General features: G+C 38.3%; 1 protein-coding gene across 4 annotated transcripts; it reads right to left on the bottom strand.

Annotated features, from left to right (window-relative positions):
- Window positions 1-2157: 2157 nt before the first annotated feature.
- On the bottom strand, window positions 2158-18129 carry LOC114725716 (actin cytoskeleton-regulatory complex protein PAN1). 4 transcript variants are annotated; one of them, XM_028912263.1, is made up of 14 exons: window positions 17976-18127; window positions 17702-17876; window positions 15640-16774; window positions 15162-15371; window positions 14821-15050; window positions 14198-14272; window positions 6886-6957; window positions 6700-6798; window positions 6502-6573; window positions 6305-6419; window positions 5682-5750; window positions 4059-4419; window positions 3632-3761; window positions 2158-2852 (listed from the first exon to the last, which is right to left on the bottom strand). In XM_028912263.1, exons 2-14 carry the CDS (start codon window positions 17849-17851, stop codon window positions 2427-2429), a joined length of 3144 nt encoding a protein of 1047 aa, XP_028768096.1. In that variant the 5' UTR covers window positions 17852-17876; window positions 17976-18127; the 3' UTR covers window positions 2158-2426. The 4 variants fall into 4 exon arrangements, with proteins under 4 accessions (XP_028768096.1, XP_028768097.1, XP_028768099.1 ...); XM_028912264.1 differs by having other exon boundaries at window positions 17965-18127; XM_028912266.1 differs by having other exon boundaries at window positions 3635-3761; window positions 17702-18129.
- Window positions 18130-18384: the final 255 nt, after the last annotated feature.

The following is an 18384-nucleotide window of genomic DNA, read 5'->3' on the forward strand; positions in this document are numbered from 1 at the left end:
CCTTTTTAGTAATTTGTATATATAAAAAGTGTTTTGATAATAACTATCCAAACACTCTCACTTCATCAAAATCACTTTTTCATAAAATCTGTTTTTTCAAAATCTATTCTCAAAAATAACTTTTCTCCCAGAAGCTATTCTCTAAACCATGGTTTGATTTTATCCAAACACCCCCAAAATCTATTTTTGTAAAATCTATTCTCAAAATAACTCTTTCTCCAAAAGTTATTTTCCAAATCATAATTTCGTTTCATCCAAACTCCTCATATGATGGAGAGGAAGGCCAATGGAGTTGAGTAGGATATATGTGAAAATAGGGTATTTGTGGACTTCGAAGTCTTTATATCTATTATATCAAGTTCTCTAATAACATATTACCATGTGTGTTTTTTTTTTGTTGAAATATTAGCATTTGAAAGCATTTAATTATAAAGACACATTAAACAAGAAAAGATACATTGCCACATATGATTGGATAACTTGATATAATGGATAAAAGAAGCTTGAACTAAGTTTTTTCCTTTGTGAAAATTAACAGCATTAACAATGGTTAATCTAAGATTAAGTGATGACGTGTTAAAAAGATACAAAGGACAGATGCCCTTTAGTAAATTGGATAACCTGAATGCAAGTTTAGTTCAAAAAGAAAAATACTTAATTCAAATTACTTATATCTATTATGTCATGTTTTCTAATCACACATAGACATGTATTTTATTTTTTTTCATGTGGGTGTACAATTAAATGCTATTAAATATTAATATTTCAAAAATAAAATATATAGTAATGCGTGATTGGAGAAATTGATGTAATGGATATAAGACAACGTAAGTATTGTTCAAAATTATAAATAACTTGAAAAAAAGGGTCCGATTCATTTATTGTAACAAGTTTGAAATTTTAAAAAAGTGTTTGTTAATTCCCAAGCCGTTACAGTAAATAGCTAGTGAAGTAATAGGTATAGTGACAAAAGTTATGAATCTGTGATGCATTTATTTTAACGAATTTTAGTGAATGGCTAAACAAGAGATGTATTAGTAGATCTATGGTCATGTAATTTTTGGACATACAAGAGATGGTAGGATTGTATCCCACTTTGCCCAACTTTATCGCAAATTATCCTTGTTGATAGCAAGGATGGCTGCCGGTGCTGGACCTCCAAAAGGCAATAATGGTGGTTGTTGATGTCTCTAATAGGGTCATCATTGGCAAAAGGTGTTAAGGTGGCATTTTTTTGTCTTTTTTAAAATTAAGGCAATATGGTAAAAAAAAAAACTTTTTTTTTTTTAATAAAAACATTTTCAAATTCGATGCATTGCTTTGGAATTATATTTAATAAGAAAAGTAAAAAGTACAGAAAAAACGATATTGAAAGGGAAAAAAGTACATATTGCTTCTTTGAATTAAATTTGAATCATATCTTTAATATGTACATATCTTTAGTAACAAAGCAATTTTAGCCCCAGAAAAAAGCAAGGGAGCAATCCCTATCTTTCACTCAATGAATACGTGAATACATTATAATTAATTTTACGTTAAATCTTTTGTCAACAATGTTTGGTCGACGCTAAACGTGTAAATGTGATCGGCCACTCCTTTATTTCCGCTATACTCATTCTACAATTTACAAAATATTCTCAAATTGACATACAACTAAAAGGAGGCCAAACTCATATCTCGCCAACAACAAGAGTTATGTCATTAAACTCAGGGGGGGGGGGAAGAAATACTCCTCCGATCCTTAATATAGGACCCAATTCTTAAGTTGGTTTTGGTCCTAAATATAAGACCCATTTATCATGTTTATTAATTTTCTCTAAATTACCCCTATAGATACTGTCTTAACCATAATCAAATAGAAGAGGGAGAGGAGGTATTAAAAGAGATGATTATGGTGTTTTAGGAAAAATGTATCACTTTTCTTATAATTAACTAACTTACCTAACTTTCTTAATCTAATCAAATTAGTTAAATGGGTCTTATATTAAGGACCGGAGGAGTATTACCTTTCATTCGGAGAAGTAAGATCAGTTTTGGTGGGTTATAATCACTTTAGGTTTTATATTCTGCTTTTAGGATTTCATGAGATGCCATACCAAGCTACAAGGAGTCCATTTAATGAAAAACCATGAATGCTTGCAAATGTAAAGCTTAAAATAAAAAAAAATTTCATCTTTTATTAGGGAGGAGAAACAGAAAGAGGAGTTTCACACAATTCCTCCTTCTCCCAAGACCCAAAAAAAAAAAACAAAAGAAAAGAAAAAAAGAAACACATGAGAAAAGCCCGGGAAGAAGAAATACGCTATTAAATACAAAGGATACATTACAATTACGAGATCCCAATTAATAACACAGACAACTCACTCCAAGTCGAAGGCCGAAAGACATGATCTTGCACCTACGGGATAGTTAATCACAAGACCATACTAAAATGCGCTCCAACTCTCAGAATCTCTTCGTGGCGTTTGACTTTCAGATGATGGCCTAAATGGTCCCGAGCCAAACGGACCGGAGTCATCAAAGGCTGGAAAGCTACGACCCTGATCAAAATCCCCACGGCTGCGGACAGAATCAGATCGTACTAGTGTATCCCGCGAATGTAAAAAGCCGCTGTCATGTGTGCTGAAAGAATCAAATCCTGGGTTGTCAAAAGCAGGCTCGGACCACTCTCTAGACCTCTGTGGGGAGGTGCCTGAACTGAAAAGAGGCGTGCTTGGAACAGAATCGTCAAATCTGAATCTACTACTCTTCGGTTGGGGATCATCTGCCTGTGGTGAACCGGTTTTAATGAGGTTGAGGCCCAAACCCTCAGGATGGAAGAAGTTGTCTCTGGCTCTATCAAGATCAGGGTCCTATACGTACGTCGAAGAATGTGATCAATAAAATGCTTTAAGTGCTTAATAATCAAATACGCACAATACAATAAACTTGATACATTTTGGGAAACCAAGGACATTGATGGACGGCGGGGGTTCAACATAATGGGTTTCACTTAACACTATATCACATTCAAACCTAGAATATTGCGCTTTCTCATTTCTCCACCATTTCCTGTTATTTGGCAAGTGGCATAAAAAATGCCTAAACAACAAACTTTGATTATTCTTTGATTATTCCATATTATCCACCGGCACCATGAAGCAGGAATCTTCTGCAAGCTCTAAATTCCCCATGCTCAAATCACCATAGTCATAGCTATCGTGCAGAACAATGAACCAAACCAAGATTAATGCCCACCATTTATTTAAGAAATTAGCAACGAATAACTGCCCGTATCCCCTACTTACCAAGTCTATTATTTCTACAACTAAGGTTTTTTCCCCCTCTAATCATCACATCCCCAGGGACCAGCTCCACTGTCCAAAAGAGGACTTGACCTTTAAAGTCGTTTGCCTTGGCACATATTTGCCACCCCACCCAACAGAGTGCAGATTCGACATGGGACAAGCCAACATGCCCCATCAAGGAGTTATTCTGCTGATCTCTCTCAGGGAACAAGGAAACAGGGACAACTATATAGCTACTACCGGAAATAATAAAGAAGAAAAAAGAAGGGGGCATTCAAGCAACATAAATGAATTAAGTTTATAGGAAAGAAAAATTGCATAGGATGGGTGCAAGAGTTTCCTACCACCTTGGCTGTGCCACTAGGATTGAATCCCCAGACTGAGTCAATATCATCATTAGTGTCAAAGGCTCCCCAGTCTTGTTCGTCGAAAATTTTGTCACCAGGAAACACAGACTTAACACCATCATGATCACTGCATAACCAAAATAATATAAACAATTCTTCTGCAAGACCATAAAACCTTTATCATGTGAAAAAATGACAAAAAAATTTGTCAAAGTTGATAGCATTGAAACTCAGCTCCAATTAACATAATGATATTTGATGGTCTACTTTTGTTAAGGACTTGGATTCAGCCATTAACCAAGAAAGATGGAGCGTGCCTCATAAAAACTTTATTATTAAAATAAAATGAGCAACCAACCAGTATGAAAAATTTTCCCCCAAAAAAAAAAAAAAAAACCTGATGCACCAGTCCTGAAAATCATACCTATGGATTCCTTGAATATTCTCTTGATCAAGGGATGAATTATGTTCGCCATTATTCTTTCCAACATTAAATTCCTGAGAGTCCCGTGTGGGGCTTCCAATGCCACTCCTTCCAAATGGACTGTTAGGAGCACTTACAGCTGATTCATCTTCACCTTTACTATGAGCAGATCCATTGTCAACGGCCTGATCTTCAGCAGTCTGATGCCTATCTGACTTCTCATCAATCTCAACTGAAGCTGCAGATGTTTGATTGTCAGCAGTGGCAGCAGCTTTCCTGCTCACAGCTGATACCATTTTTTGTTTAGGAGGTGCTAATGTGTTTTCCACGCTGAGAGTGAGCTCTTTGACGAAAGTGAATCCTGATAGATGAAGGTAAAATAAATAATGAAGTTTGAACAGTTCTACTGAACCTTTCTAAAATGCGGATCGCAGGTGCAGACAGGAAAACAGGTTAGTAACAGACTAACAGTTAACTGCTAATTGAATCCACCAATAGCCTATAATTTCCCCCACGAAAGAAATTATGCGTCATATTGTGAGTCCTCTCGAGCCAACCTCACAACCACACTGAGAATACGATTTATTCTATCATTACCCGCTGGCACAATAGGTCCAGCATCAACAGAAAGTACCAACTCCTATCTTAGCTTTGTCTTTAACAAAGACACATCTTCTGAGGTTTTTGCAAACTTTAACAGCCAATTAGCAAATTTTTCATGCTTTTATGGCTCCTCCTAGACTAGTCTAACCACGAATCTAACAAGGGTCTCTTACTAACAAAGAAAAAGCCTTAGTCCCTATCTATAATGAATTAGCTAAATAATGGATTAGTGAACTATGTATAATCAATAAATAGACGAGAAAATGGGTTAAGGACAAACAGATGCCATGACAAAGGTAAGGTCCAGGAGATTAATGTTATTAGATTATTACAGATTGAGCCAAAAATTAATTTAAAAAAAAAAAAAAAAGAGAAGCTCTAGGAAATCTGCATTAAATCCATGGGAATATTGGGTCAAGATCTAGGAATTATTTGCGTGAGTAATTATAGAAGTCTGACCAAATATAGAAAAATATTCCAGATTTGGTACTCATTGCTACAGGCAATCACCATTAATTCCCGTATATTAGCAATGGCTACTCTCCTATCTTTCTCTCTCAAATCTTGTTAGTTCTTTCATTTTTCTTCTCGTCATAGCCATTAGTCCTTATTGTCAGCATTTATGTGTTTTATTTTTCATCTGCAGCCAGACCTGAGTGCCTCTCACGCTTTAGCCAGGCAAGCTCCTTGCCCTTGTTTTTCAGGCCTATGATTCTTGCTCAGCCTTGTCTCCTCTTCCCTCTAATTTCTATCTCAACTATAGGCACCCACCTGGCTTCTCTGTGTATTTACAATCATTCTCTAAATTATATTCACAAGAATTGAGTTCACTGAACTTACTGGTGTTCGTCTCATCCTCATATGATTTTCTAATCCCAACTGAACTAGGCCCACTAATGAACAACTACTTCGATCTATTTCCAAGTATTTAAGTTATATGCGAGCAAGTATACAAGTTTTATCCAAATGAAAATAGTAATTGACGGATCAACAAGATTGATTAGGATTATTGTGGCATACCTTCATCTTCAAGCTTATCCCAATGTTCATCCCAGTCAGCGGCTCCTTCTTGGATGCCAGGTTGCCAGCCTTGAAAGTTGAAGTAGGTTGAGGTCAACAAATGCAAGGAAAAGGAAGCCCACCAGTGAGATACAAGCGAAACAAGTAGGGGAAACTTCATTGAACAAGAATGAAGAGCTGTTTTAGAGTATAAAAATGTTTTCACAGTTTTATATCCAGAATCTGTGCTGAGTGTGTGCAGACACAAGTTAAAGAGCAGCCATGACAGAGGAGCATAAAAATAGTAATATATTGCAATTAGCAAAATCTAGAACCACAAGTCATGTACCATAAATTACCCAAGTTTAAAAGATTATGAAGTGCAGGTCCACACACGTCTTATTAAAAACTACAAAAATTCCATACATGACAAGTTGAAAAGAAATCAATCTGCCCATTTCAAGTTCACTGATTCAGAATTTAGGACTAGTTCATCAATCTCTCCACCAGTCAAGAACACAAAAAGGAAAATGATAATGACAAAATAAATGAAACAGATATCACGATATAATAAAGTTGTGAGCATGAAAAAGACTGGAAAACGAGAGAAGGATTTATAACGGGATCTACAAATTTGAATATACCAAAAGGTAGCTCCACTAGTGTTGTGGGCTTCCCACGTAACCCATATTTCTTGCACCGTTCATTTAAAGATTTTACTAGCTCATCAAGATCTGATTGGATATGATCAGCGTGAACCTGAAAGTTAAGAGAAAACATAAGAAAAATCAGACTCCAGATGTCAGCAAAGACCTGGGAAAATAAAAAATTTCATATATACCTGAAGGTTACCATCACTACTGCCATCTTGTTCCAATTTAACAACTGATTGATACAATTCCAACTTTTTCTCCTGTGCATCATGGTTCAAAAAATTATTTTACATTGATCAGGCAAACACACACACACACACCCCCACAGAGTAGTGATAAGCTTTGTATTTACACTAACTTGAAGAAAAATCCGTAGTTCATCAAACCTGTATGTCACGAAATGTGGCTTCTTCAGCAGTTAACTTAGATGCTATATCTCCAACTTGCTTATATTTGGCTTCATATTTCTTCGCAAGAATCTCAACCTGGCATCGGAGTAATAGGCAAATGATAGACATCAGAGGTCAAGGAGATAATCAGATCAGAACACATGCAAGTGTCAAGAAAGATACCTCATGCTTATCAGAAGATATCCTTTCTACAATCTCATTAAGGCGATTGTCACATCTGCTCTTGTACAGAACCTTTTATACAAAAAAACAAAAAGGTTTCAATAGGTGTTCTTAAATTTTCAGTAGAACATAAAGAAAAATACAACTCTGATAGTATTATATAAAAAAGGAGACAAAAGGTTCTGCAACCTCAGTCCCAAGTAACTAGAGAAGCACCCAAAGTCTAAGATGAATCATGAGAAAGTAGCAATGAAGAGAGGAATTTGCTGCCACCCCCAACCCCACCCACGCCAAGATGGAGGGGAGAGATGAACTCCACAAACATGGTCATGGTAGCACTTGGGAGGATTGACATGTTTTCAGACTCATATAGTATTTTTTACTTGTAATAATTCTGGGCAAGTTTTAGAAGTCTTCTGTTGTCAGAAATGTTAAAAAGTGCGAAGAAAAAGAGACATGTCAGCCAATTTCGGGAAAATGTTGCAGAGATTCCCAGGATCTTAATAGAGAATTCTAATACTGCTCACTCTGTGTTGTAAGGGTGCCTGCTTATTTCATATTCCTATTACATCCATTCTAAATTCCGTCATTTTGTCATCAGACCCTAAGAGTCATGGGAAACTAGATACAAGAATGAAGAGTAGATACATTAAAAAAAACATGAACAAATTTTTGAAGAAAGTAATGGTTGTCACCAAGGATATTTACTAGATACAAGAAGGCTTTAATCATGTTGAGAAAAGAGAGATATGAACAAACAAGGGCAAAGAGTGTCAAGCTGGATCACCAAAAGACTAGATGGAAACGGGGAAGAATCATAGTTAGGAGGTCCATATAAACCCACATCAGAATCCCATACTTCTGAAATGGGACTCAAGTCTCACACATAGCAAACAGGGTCTTAATGCTTATGATTTTCAATTCTCTCTTCTCGTGCTGTTCAAAAAGCTTCATGTTTGACAAAGAGTATGAGTCAATTTTGGAAGCCACCACCATAACAAATGAGGTGTATTAGGCTAGCAGTCCTTCAAAGATAGCTCCAATATGTGCTTCCATAGGGACTATCTCACCAATCGCAAGAATAGCATCAATTAGTTTCTTCGCCTTCAGAAGGAAGTCAAAGATACCCAACAAATCTTTCTTTAAGTTCTTGAGCTGATTTCTCAGCTGTTTATCTTTCACACAAGTCTATAACACAAAAAAAAAGACTTCACGGTTAGTCCAGAATCGGTACCTATGTTCATACCCCACCATTCATGCTTGCATCCCTTTCGTCATTGATGCAAGAAGCCATAATGCAACTAACTGGTCCTACAATTTCTAGTTGAGAAATTCCTTAGAAATTTCCAACGAGTTCATCTTCATCTGAAGCAAATCTCTAACACAACGCACGTTAGCCCAAAATACATATTTGCATCTTGAAGCCATTAATAGCAGTGAAAGCTTGCAGCAGCTTCCATATCAAGTAATTCCCTTCCTCAAGTTTGATGGACACAAGATTTGAGAACCGTGGTAACTAGATTTGCGCAGCATTGATGCAAAACTTGGGAAAGGCAAAATATAGGCATTGGCCATGGGCACGTGTATCCGCTCTCATATGTTGCAGCTTATGGAGAAATTGATGTAGAGGAGTCATGAAAGGAACTCGCTTACAAGCTAGGGAACTAATTCATGGATGCGTGTTCCTACTGATGAAATCGACGGCAAATGGAAATTTCAAACACCAAGTTTTCAATTTTGGTGGTGATGATGAAATTAGATGGACACTACCACGAGATGACCACATGAGGCTTGACATTGATGGATCAGTCGATGCTCAATGACTAGCCACAAGGGGAGGCATTGTGCGCCACTCAACTGGACAATGGATTTTTCAGTTCCATAAAAAGCTCGGTTTTGTTCCTCCTACAATTGCGGAGATTTTGGCCTTGCAAACTGGATTGGAGCTGTGTCAACACCAAGGGATCTGCAAGTTAGTAGCATACACAGACTCAATGGAGACTTATCACTTGATCATGAAGGATGATGGTGAGAACGACCCTCTTAGACCTGAGATTAATGAAATCCGAGACATGCTCTACTCTGGACGGGATATAGAAGTTAGATACGCACCAAGAGACAGCATCAAGTGCATTGATTTTCTTCCTAAAGATGCTCATTATCAAAGTGTGGAGATAATTTTTATAAATGATCCCCATCCCAAGTCCGTGCAACTTATGGACGAGGATATACATCCTCCATTTGATGGATGTAACTTTGATTGTGTTCTTTTCAAGTTTCTCACTTGCCTTGTAATGCCGGGGAAAAAAAAGGTTTTGTGCAGCATTTGTTTCGCACCATAAAAAAATTCAAAACAAGAGATAATTTCCATCCAACTATAGGCAGTGTATTTACAGAGTATCACAATTGAACTTACTCTATCTAACACAATAGTCTCAAACTGACCCTAACAATACTACCCTTCTCACTACCCTTACAATGTCCCACCAAGCTCCATAGCCCTTAGCCTATGCAGCATGGCTTTATTCTAGATGCTAAGCCTAATGTAGGAGTCAAATTCCATACTTTGCCACTGGGTTCTAACAAGCAGGATTTAGTTGCATCTCTCTACTCAAAAGAAAAGTTGTTTTAGACCAAAAACCATTTAAGAATAGAACTCTCAACCTTTACTCCTCTTTTGTTCTTCTTTTCTTTCTCCAGTAAAATACTTTGACCTCCTTCAGATTTAGCATTCAATACACAAATTACCACACACTCTGAAAGCATGCTATCATTTAGCCTTTCACACAGTGATGGTTTAAAAAAAAGTTTACTAAGATAATAGAAGCCAAGTAAAAGTCATATATATATTTTCCTTAAAAACCTCAAGTTTATTAGTTATCAGTTTTATGAAGCATCATTTAAAAAAAGAGATAAACGATTTTAAAGAAAACAAATGTTTGCACATATTTTTTATGATAGGGTGAAGATTTCGCAATAGTAAAAAAGGGGGAGGAAACCAACCTATGTTGATGAGCTTAATTAATTCACTTTATATACAATGGCATGATTATAAAAGTTAGGGAATCAACTATAGGTAAACAACAAGAGTATTTTTACATCCTTAAAAGCTTGAATGTTTTGTTTATGCAGTGCAGGAAATGAGATAAACAATATCCTATTTTGTGGGAATATTTTGCCATTAATTGTACAGATTTTATTTTGTCATTGATTAGCTCTTTATTAGGCTTTATTACCTTTTATGAGATATTATTATTCTGTCTCTCTCTAGGTGTATATATTCAGATGTAATGTACCATTCAAAATGAGTGATAGAATCATATTTCCCACAAGATTCAACATGGTATCAGAGCATCAGGCTCAAATTCGAAATTAGGGTTCCTAGGCCATGAGTCAGATAAAGTCTTTTGTCCAGTATGCTAGGGAACTTGTGTGCGCCATGATAGAGTCATTGTTGACTCTCACCGCCAGTCCCATCAGCAGCAGGAGACTTCAATCGGCTAGACCCAGAAGCAGCTCCATGAACGGCAATGCGTGAGTCACACGCGCCACCATAGTCTCTAGCGACTGTAGCACATCCGTGGCGTGTGAGAGCGCGTGGAAGGTCCACTCCGGCAGCGACTTCTCCCATCGACGACAGCGAGCAATTTCCGGCCAAACCCAGGGACTTCCCACGTCAGAATAGCCCTTTCCTGAGATGTCTCGTTAACGTGCTACATGTTGTGTACTGTAGCCTTACATGTGCAGGATTGTGGCTTTTGGATCACATAGACAACGATTTTTTCTTCATGGTTAGTGGCGTAGGGATGGTCCTATGGATGCTCCTACGCTCATTGCTCAACACTTTGTACCAGTTGCATCAGTGGCGAAAAGAGGAACTTTCCTTCAAGCCTTAAAGATGTCACAAAACACAGTAGTATGGATTGACTCGGGAGCATCTGACCATATGACCAATTCCCACAAGTTTTTCACCACTTATACTCCTTGTGTTGGAATCATCAAAGTAAAATTTGCCGATGGTTCCCTAGCCCAATTGCTGGCAAAGGGAGTATTCGTATTTCAAATTCGATAGTCTTAGAATCTATCTTACATGTGCCTAAACTTGATTGCACTCTCATTTCGGTTAGTCAGTTGAGCAAGCAGTCAAATTGTTTTGCTAAATTCCTCCCATCTCATTGTGTTTTTCAAGATCTATCCTCTGGTGTGACAATTGGAATTGCCAAAGAGTATGAGGGGTTGTACTATTTCGAGGTCAACCAAGTGGGTAATTCACTCTCACCTACAGTAAGTCATTCTGCATCTACCTCAAAACTTGATGATTTTATGTTATGGCATAAGAGGATGGGCCACCCTAACTTCCAATACCTTCAACGGTTGTTCCCAAATCTGTGTCCTAACTACGATGTTAGTGCCACCCATTGTGAGGTTTGTGAACTTGCAAAACACCATCGATCCTCCTATCCTAGAGCCATTTACACACCTACTAAACCGTTCACAACTATACAGTGACCTGTGGGGACCATCCTGAGTTGCCAACCGCACCCACAAGAAGTGGTTCATTACCTTCATCGATGATCATACCCGTGTTTGTTGGGTGCATCTTTTGAAAGACAAATCTGACATCTCATCTGTGTTTCCCGGGTTCTATTCCATGATTAAGAACCAATTCAATTCCAGTATCCAAGTTCTCCACAATGACAATGGCACTAAATATTTTAACCACTCCATGAGTATGTTTCTTCAAGAACGTGGCATCATTCATAAAAGTACATGTGCTCATACACCCCAACAAAATGGAATTGCTGAGAGAAAGAACAGACACATCCTAGAGGTTGCCCGAGCCCTCATGTTCACTTGTAACGTTCCAAAATACTTTTGGGGAGATGCTGTTCTCACTGCCACACACCTTATAAACAGAATGCCAAGTTGTGTATTGTCCTTTGAGACACCTCTCAAGAAACTCAAAAGTATCTATCCTACCTCCCATATTGAGACTAACCTTCCTTTCCGTGTCTTTGGATGCACAACATTTGTCCACCTACATCAAAATTCCAAACTTGAACCACGTGCTGTCAAATGTATCTTTGTGGGCTACTCACCAACTCAAAAAGGCTATAAATGCTATGATCCTGTCTCTAAACAAATATTTGTAAGCCTTGACATTAGCTTTCTTGAAGATGCACCGTTCTATCCTAAGCCTTCACTTCAGGGGGAAAATATAGGTGAACTTCAGTCTTGGGAAGGTATAGAAACCACTCCAAGCACACCACTCCAAGCACATTATAAAACTCTTGCTCCAAGATTTCGTGCTTTCACTACTAATCCTGACAGGATAAAAATTCCTAACAACATTCATGAAGCCCTTGAAACACCAGAATGGAGGAAGGCTGTTATGGAAGAGATGAGAGCTCTTAAAAAAATACAATACATGGGAAGTTGTTGATTTGCCACGAGGAAAGAAACCTGTGGGATGCAAATGGGTCTTTACACCAAAGTATAAGGCTGATGGTTCCTTGGACAAATACAAGGCACGATTAGTGGCTAAAGGGTTTACCCAAACCTACAGCATAGATTACACTGAGACATTTGCTCCTGCGGCAAAGCTCAATATAGTTAGAGTTCTATTATCATTAGCTGCAAACCTTGACTAGCCGCTTCATTAGTTGGATGTCAAGAACGCGTTCCTTAATGGTGAGTTAGAAGAAGTTTTCATGACCCTACCTCCAGGTTTTGAAAACAAGGGAAGAAGTAGCAAAGTATGCAAGTTAAAGAAATCTCTCTATGGGCTCAAGCAATCTCTCAGAGCATGGTTTGATCGCTTCTCAAAAGTGCTAAAAAGAGAGCAGTATGTGCAGGGCCAATCTGATCACACACTCTTTGTTAAACATAATGGAGAAAAAAGGGCCATTTTGATTGTCTATGTTGATGATATGATCTTAACTGGAGATGACATTGAGGAAATTGAAAAACTGAAGAGAATCTTAGCATTTGAATTTGAAGTAAAAGATCTAGGCCAAATGCGTTATTTTCTTGGCATGGAAGTCGCCAGGTCAAGGAAAGGAATATGCATCTCATAAAGGAAATATACTCTTGATCTCTTGACAGAAACAGGAATGCTTGGATGTAAACCTGTTGACACTCCCATTGCGGTACAAAAAAAGAAGAAGAAGGAAGAAAAAGGCAATGTTGGTGATGATAAGGAGGAGGAGGAGGAGGAGGAAGAAGAAGAAGAAGGACCCCTCGTTGACAAGGAAAGATATCAAAGTTTGGTGAGAAAACTCATCTACTGTCACAAACAAGACTAGATATTGCCTTTGCAGTGAGTTTTGTGAGCCAACATATGCACTCCCCAAAAGAAACTCATCTGCAAGTTGTGTATAGAATTTTGAAGTACTTAAAGGGTACCCTAGGAAAGGCTTATTCTTCAAAAAGGCAGAATGACCAAGTATAGAGATATATACTAACGCTGCTTACGGGGATGGCTTTGAAGATAGAAGATCCACATCTGGGTATTTCACCTTTGTATGGGGTAACCTAGTAACATGGAGGAGCAAGAAACAAAATGTGGTGTCTAGAAGTGCCGCAGAAGCTGAACTCAGAGCGATTCCACATGGAATTTGTGAGGGTTTGTGGTTGCAAAAGCTCCTCAATGATCTACAAATTGAGGTAGAATTACCTATCAAGCTCTATTCTGACAACAAGGCTACCATCAGCATGTCCCATAATCCAGTCCATCACGATAAACCAAACACGTTGAAATAGACAAGCACTTCATCAAGTAAAAGATTGAAAATGGAGTGGTGTGCTTGACCTATGTTCCGTCAAAGAAGCAAGCTGCAGATGTCCTTACCAAGGGGCTTCCAAGAGACAGTTTTGATGAATGCGTAAGCAAGTTGGACATAATTAACATCTATGATCCAACTTAAAGGGGAGTGTGGGAATATTCTGCCATTAATTGTACAGATTTTATTTTGTCATTGATTAGCTCTTTGTTAGGCTTTATTAGCTTTTATGAGATATTATTTTTTTGTCTCTCTCTAGGTGTATATATTCAGATGTAATGTACCATTCAAAATGAGTAATAGAATCATATTTCCCACAAGATTCAACATATTTTTACCAAGCTCCTACTTGCAATCTCTAGCTGCACCTGCATGGAATATAGCTCAGCCTTCAAACTATTCTGAAGAATGCATGATAGCATGTTATATACCTCATGAAATCGATCATCCTTTACCATTTACAAATAGACCAAATAGAATGCAAATTGAACGGCATTAGTTTAAAAGAAAAAAGCATGGAAAATACTCACAAGTTCTTGCATTTTGGCATTATAGAAGTCTATTTTCTCCCTGGAATCCAATATTTCTTTCTCGAGTTCTTCCACCTTTAATAACAAAAACAACATGATGAGAATCTCCTGTTCAGCTAAAACAGGACAGAATCCAATCAGGTATATGCAGGCATGACACAAGGATCTCAATAAATGACAATCTAGAAAATGGACTTTCCATGAACTGTGCAGAGATAACTACAACAGCTAATAGTTATCATGTGTAAACTTCAATCATCATTAGAAGGATTAAGAGAAAGCAAAAAATTCTAGCAATGACATATCACTGCATCATAAAACTAAACGATATTACCTAGATGGCCCTATATGAAAAATTGGAGAAACAAAGATAGGAAGCAAAATTCCTAGGAAAGGTTTAAATAGCACAAACGAAAAACTGATATAAATACTGCCAAAATAGATAACCAAAATACTGCCAAAAAGCATAAGAGTAATATTACAAAGAAGAATTCTGATCTCAATAGAAAAAGAAGCGCAACAATGTTTGTAAAGACATACATAAAAAGAATGATTAAAATAAGGAACTAAATGATATTGTGCATCAGTAGTGTTAGTGCAAAAGCAAAAGATAGAAAAGGTACCTTCTTATCTGCTTCTGTTGCTTCTTCAAATTTTGAATTAATCGAACTCTGTTCATCAGAACTCAGCTGACTTATGAGGTGTTTCTCCAAGAGTGGCACTCTGCGCTTTTGCTGCTTATTCTCTGGTCCTTCATCTGCTTGAGGAACAGAAACAGGTCTTGGTGGCCTACTAGCAGTAGGGTTCACTGGTCGGGACCCAGAAACAACCATCCCTTGCTGCTGTTGAAAACCTTCAGAGATAATAGGGGCAGAGAGACAGATTTAGGAGAAGAAATAGATATTTTCATAAACATGGAAGCTTGTAACAAAATACTGCTAATTTCTTGTTTATATATATGCACCTGATAAAGTTCCCCAAGATGCAGTATTGTAATGACTTGTGGGTTGACCAGAAGTTGGTAAATCAAGCATAATGTTATTAGGAAGGACTGCAGGAAGAACTCGTCCTTCCCTGTGTCGCTCCATTAAGTACAATGCAATACAAAACTCCCTAAGAGAAAGCATGCTATCATTATCTTGATCAGATAAGTCCCAGACCTGCTTTAAAACCTCTGAGAGATATAGGTCAAAGAATAAAAATAAGGATCAGGGAATCAGCTAGCAATCAAAAAGTTAAAGTATGGTGTGTATAACAGAACCACCAACACCCCACCAAAAGCAGATGGCATCAAATGCAACCTATCTTCTTATAGAGATGATCAATCAGTCATATATTTCAACTGACTGCAGTCATTGTAGCTAGAGACCAAGAAAAGCAAGTAAAATATATGAACTTCAAGGCTATCAGTAAGCAAAAAGGAAAAGACAAGCACACCATACCTCTTGGCAATCTCCAACTAAGGAACAAGTTTCGGGCTTGCTCCCCAGTAATTTTCCCATCTCTGTCTGTATCTACTTCCACAAATACTTTTGTATATTTCTGAACATCGGATGAAGTCATCCTTGGCCAGAGAGATGGAGGCTGACTGGAAGCAGAATTCTGCAATCCCGCTGAATGTCCAGATGGAATCAACATAGTACGTGCCTGGATTGGGACATTTTGGTTTTGTTTCGCCAGTGCCTGAGCCTGTGGAAGTTGTGAACTAGCAGGCTGTGTCACAAGTGAGCTCTGGAAAGAATCAATGGCACTTGTCTGAATAGAATTCTGGTTCGCTCCAGATACTGGAACAGCAGCTGATGAAGCCTGTGAACTGCGTGTAGAAAATCCCTGTGGTGAAGAGTATTGCTTTAGCTGAGATGAGGTAGCAGAGAACACATCCCCACCCAAAAATGAACCAGAAGTAAAACCATTTCCTGAAGCATCAACAGATTTAGAATCCTTAACTGCTAGTTCAGATGGATTTATGTCAGAGACAGGGTACTGCCTAGGTGGCAGTGCAGCATTTGATCCAGAGGCTGCAAGCCCAAACCCATCCTGGGTTATTGAAGGACTAATTCCACCAGCTCCTACTTGGGAAGTTACTGCTGAAGCTCCACTCACTTGGCCACCGATCCTATCAGTTGTAATGCTGGGGGCGGTAGCTTGAGCTCTAACAACAGCCACTGCTCCAGAGAACCCTTGAGTGGAGCCTCTGGGTGCCAGATTCGAACTAGATGTAGAAGTTTGTTGTGGAGGCTTCACTAATTGACTTTCTGGAGAAGAAAAGTTTGGCTGGCTTCCAATTAAATTTGGAACTGTCCCCCTCAATACAGTGTTTTGGGAGGATAAAGGATTAACAGGAGCCATCTGAATTGTAGGTGCAGCTACAGAAGAATTAAACTGAGGTGCAAGAGTGGAAGCAAAATTAATTTGAGGTGCAGGTATCTTGGATGCAGCTGGGCCATGCAAAGCTGCTTTTACAATTTCTGGGGTTAGCTCTCGCTTACTCTGTGCCACTGTGACAAGTTTAAGGGCATTATAAAACTCAGCCCGGCCAAGGAAACCACTTTGACTCTCATTTGCAAAAGCCCAAATCTGTAAATGAAGCCAACCAGCGATATTAATAAAATTTAAAATACTGTCACAAAAGAAAAAATTTAAATATGAATGTGTCTGCGTTTTGACATGATTAGAATGTAGATGCCTTCATGCAGTGGTGTCACCATTAAGAAGGACGAACACCCATGTATCAAGGTCACAAGCAAGAGACGAATGTGGCGCCATCACAATAATACCTCACTAACAATCAAAGCAATAATTTGAGGAACTGGCAAGAACCCTATCAAAAGACCATTTCAAGTCAAAAGATGTTCATGCCCAAAAAATAGTTTCATTATAATCTCTAGAACAATCACTCACATGAAAGCCCATTTGACTTAAAGTGCAGCTAAAGCACAAGGGCCCATTAGTCTCTTAAAAGAGATAAATATCATTAAATTGCATAACTTAGCTGGTTATTTCCATATCTGCACCACAGAATGCAGAATAAGATTAGCCCTCACGTTCTGTAGAAAAGCATATATACAGTACTCATGATTAATTCTCGCATTTTTAATTTTTACAGAACTCAATTCATTGTGACTTCTCCCATTCACAACTAACGTAAGAAAAATAATTTAGGTAGATTGGCACCATTATATCAAGCACTGTGTAATCCTCATACAAATTCCAAACATCCGAAGCGCCCCAGATGGCTGAGATCTGCCCAAAATCTCAGTTTCAGGACAGCAGGATACATCGACACTGACAGTTCATACATCAAGGAAATTCAATAGAAAATAAATTTTAATCATCTTAACTGGAACCAACCTCAGATCAGAGTACAAACTGACATTTTTAAGATCACACTAAAGAATGGAAACAGTCTTGATATGCTATTGCCAACCACTAAAACAATAAACTTGTACACAATCATGGGAAAGCAAACATAACTGCGTGCCTAACAAATAGTGAAGATAGTACCTGCGCGAGAACCTGCTTGGACAAACCGGAGCCTTGGAAGAAGGCGACAGCTTCGGCACCACTAATACGGCCGTCCCGATCCAAATCCGCACGTCGAAAATAAGCATCGAAGAGATCAACATTAGGCGCTTGGTTCTGACTCGATGCCATTGTTAACACCGGCTGATTTTACAGTTTGCGAATCAAACCATAAAAACAGCAGATTCACAAAGCTAAAGGTATATGCACGGAGAACGTGAAAGACCTCAAACGACAAACACAACCAAGTTCGAACCCGTGCACATCAAAGGATTCGCCCAGCCCCCTATTGCTGTTAATTTGTTGGAACCAGCGGAATGAAAAATTGCGGAACGAAAAGGGACAATGACACTGTTACTCTCGTTCGGTAACGATGTTTCGAAAATACTACTGGGATTGGGCCACAGGACGGGACTTTCAGTCAGACCCGCCCCTCGTGTACTTTTTATTCGGTAAAAAATGGGGCCTTAGCCCAAGCCATTAAACAACTCTACCCAGCCTAAGGCATGAAGTAGCCAATAACGGTAGCCCTTGTAATCACAAAGGCAGGCTGACAGCAACTGAAAACCAGAATCTTGACTCACGATCCAACTTGGGAGCCAGCCATCACAAAAATAACCTTCCCTGTTCTAGATTCATTTTTTACTCAAATGCAAGAAAAAGGG

This window comes from Neltuma alba, unplaced genomic scaffold, assembly GCF_004799145.2.
Source record: "Neltuma alba isolate B1F8T4 unplaced genomic scaffold, ASM479914v2 tig00012263_pilon, whole genome shotgun sequence".
Taxonomy (NCBI): Eukaryota; Viridiplantae; Streptophyta; class Magnoliopsida; order Fabales; family Fabaceae; genus Neltuma; species Neltuma alba.

What these genes read in the sequence shown, in the direction of transcription:
- LOC114725716 (XM_028912263.1), bottom strand. Translation starts at nt 17,851, where the DNA reads ATGGCATCGAGTCAGAACCAAGCGCCTAATGTTGATCTCTTCGATGCT. An exon ending in TAGTTGGAGATTGCCAAGAG is followed by an intron (nt 15,372 to 15,639) that starts GTATGGTGTGCT and finishes TATATCTCTCAG; the next exon opens with AGGTTTTAAAGCAGGTCTGG. An exon ending in CTAGTGGCACAGCCAAGGTG is followed by an intron (nt 2,853 to 3,631) that starts GTAGGAAACTCT and finishes ACGTACGTATAG; the next exon opens with GACCCTGATCTTGATAGAGC.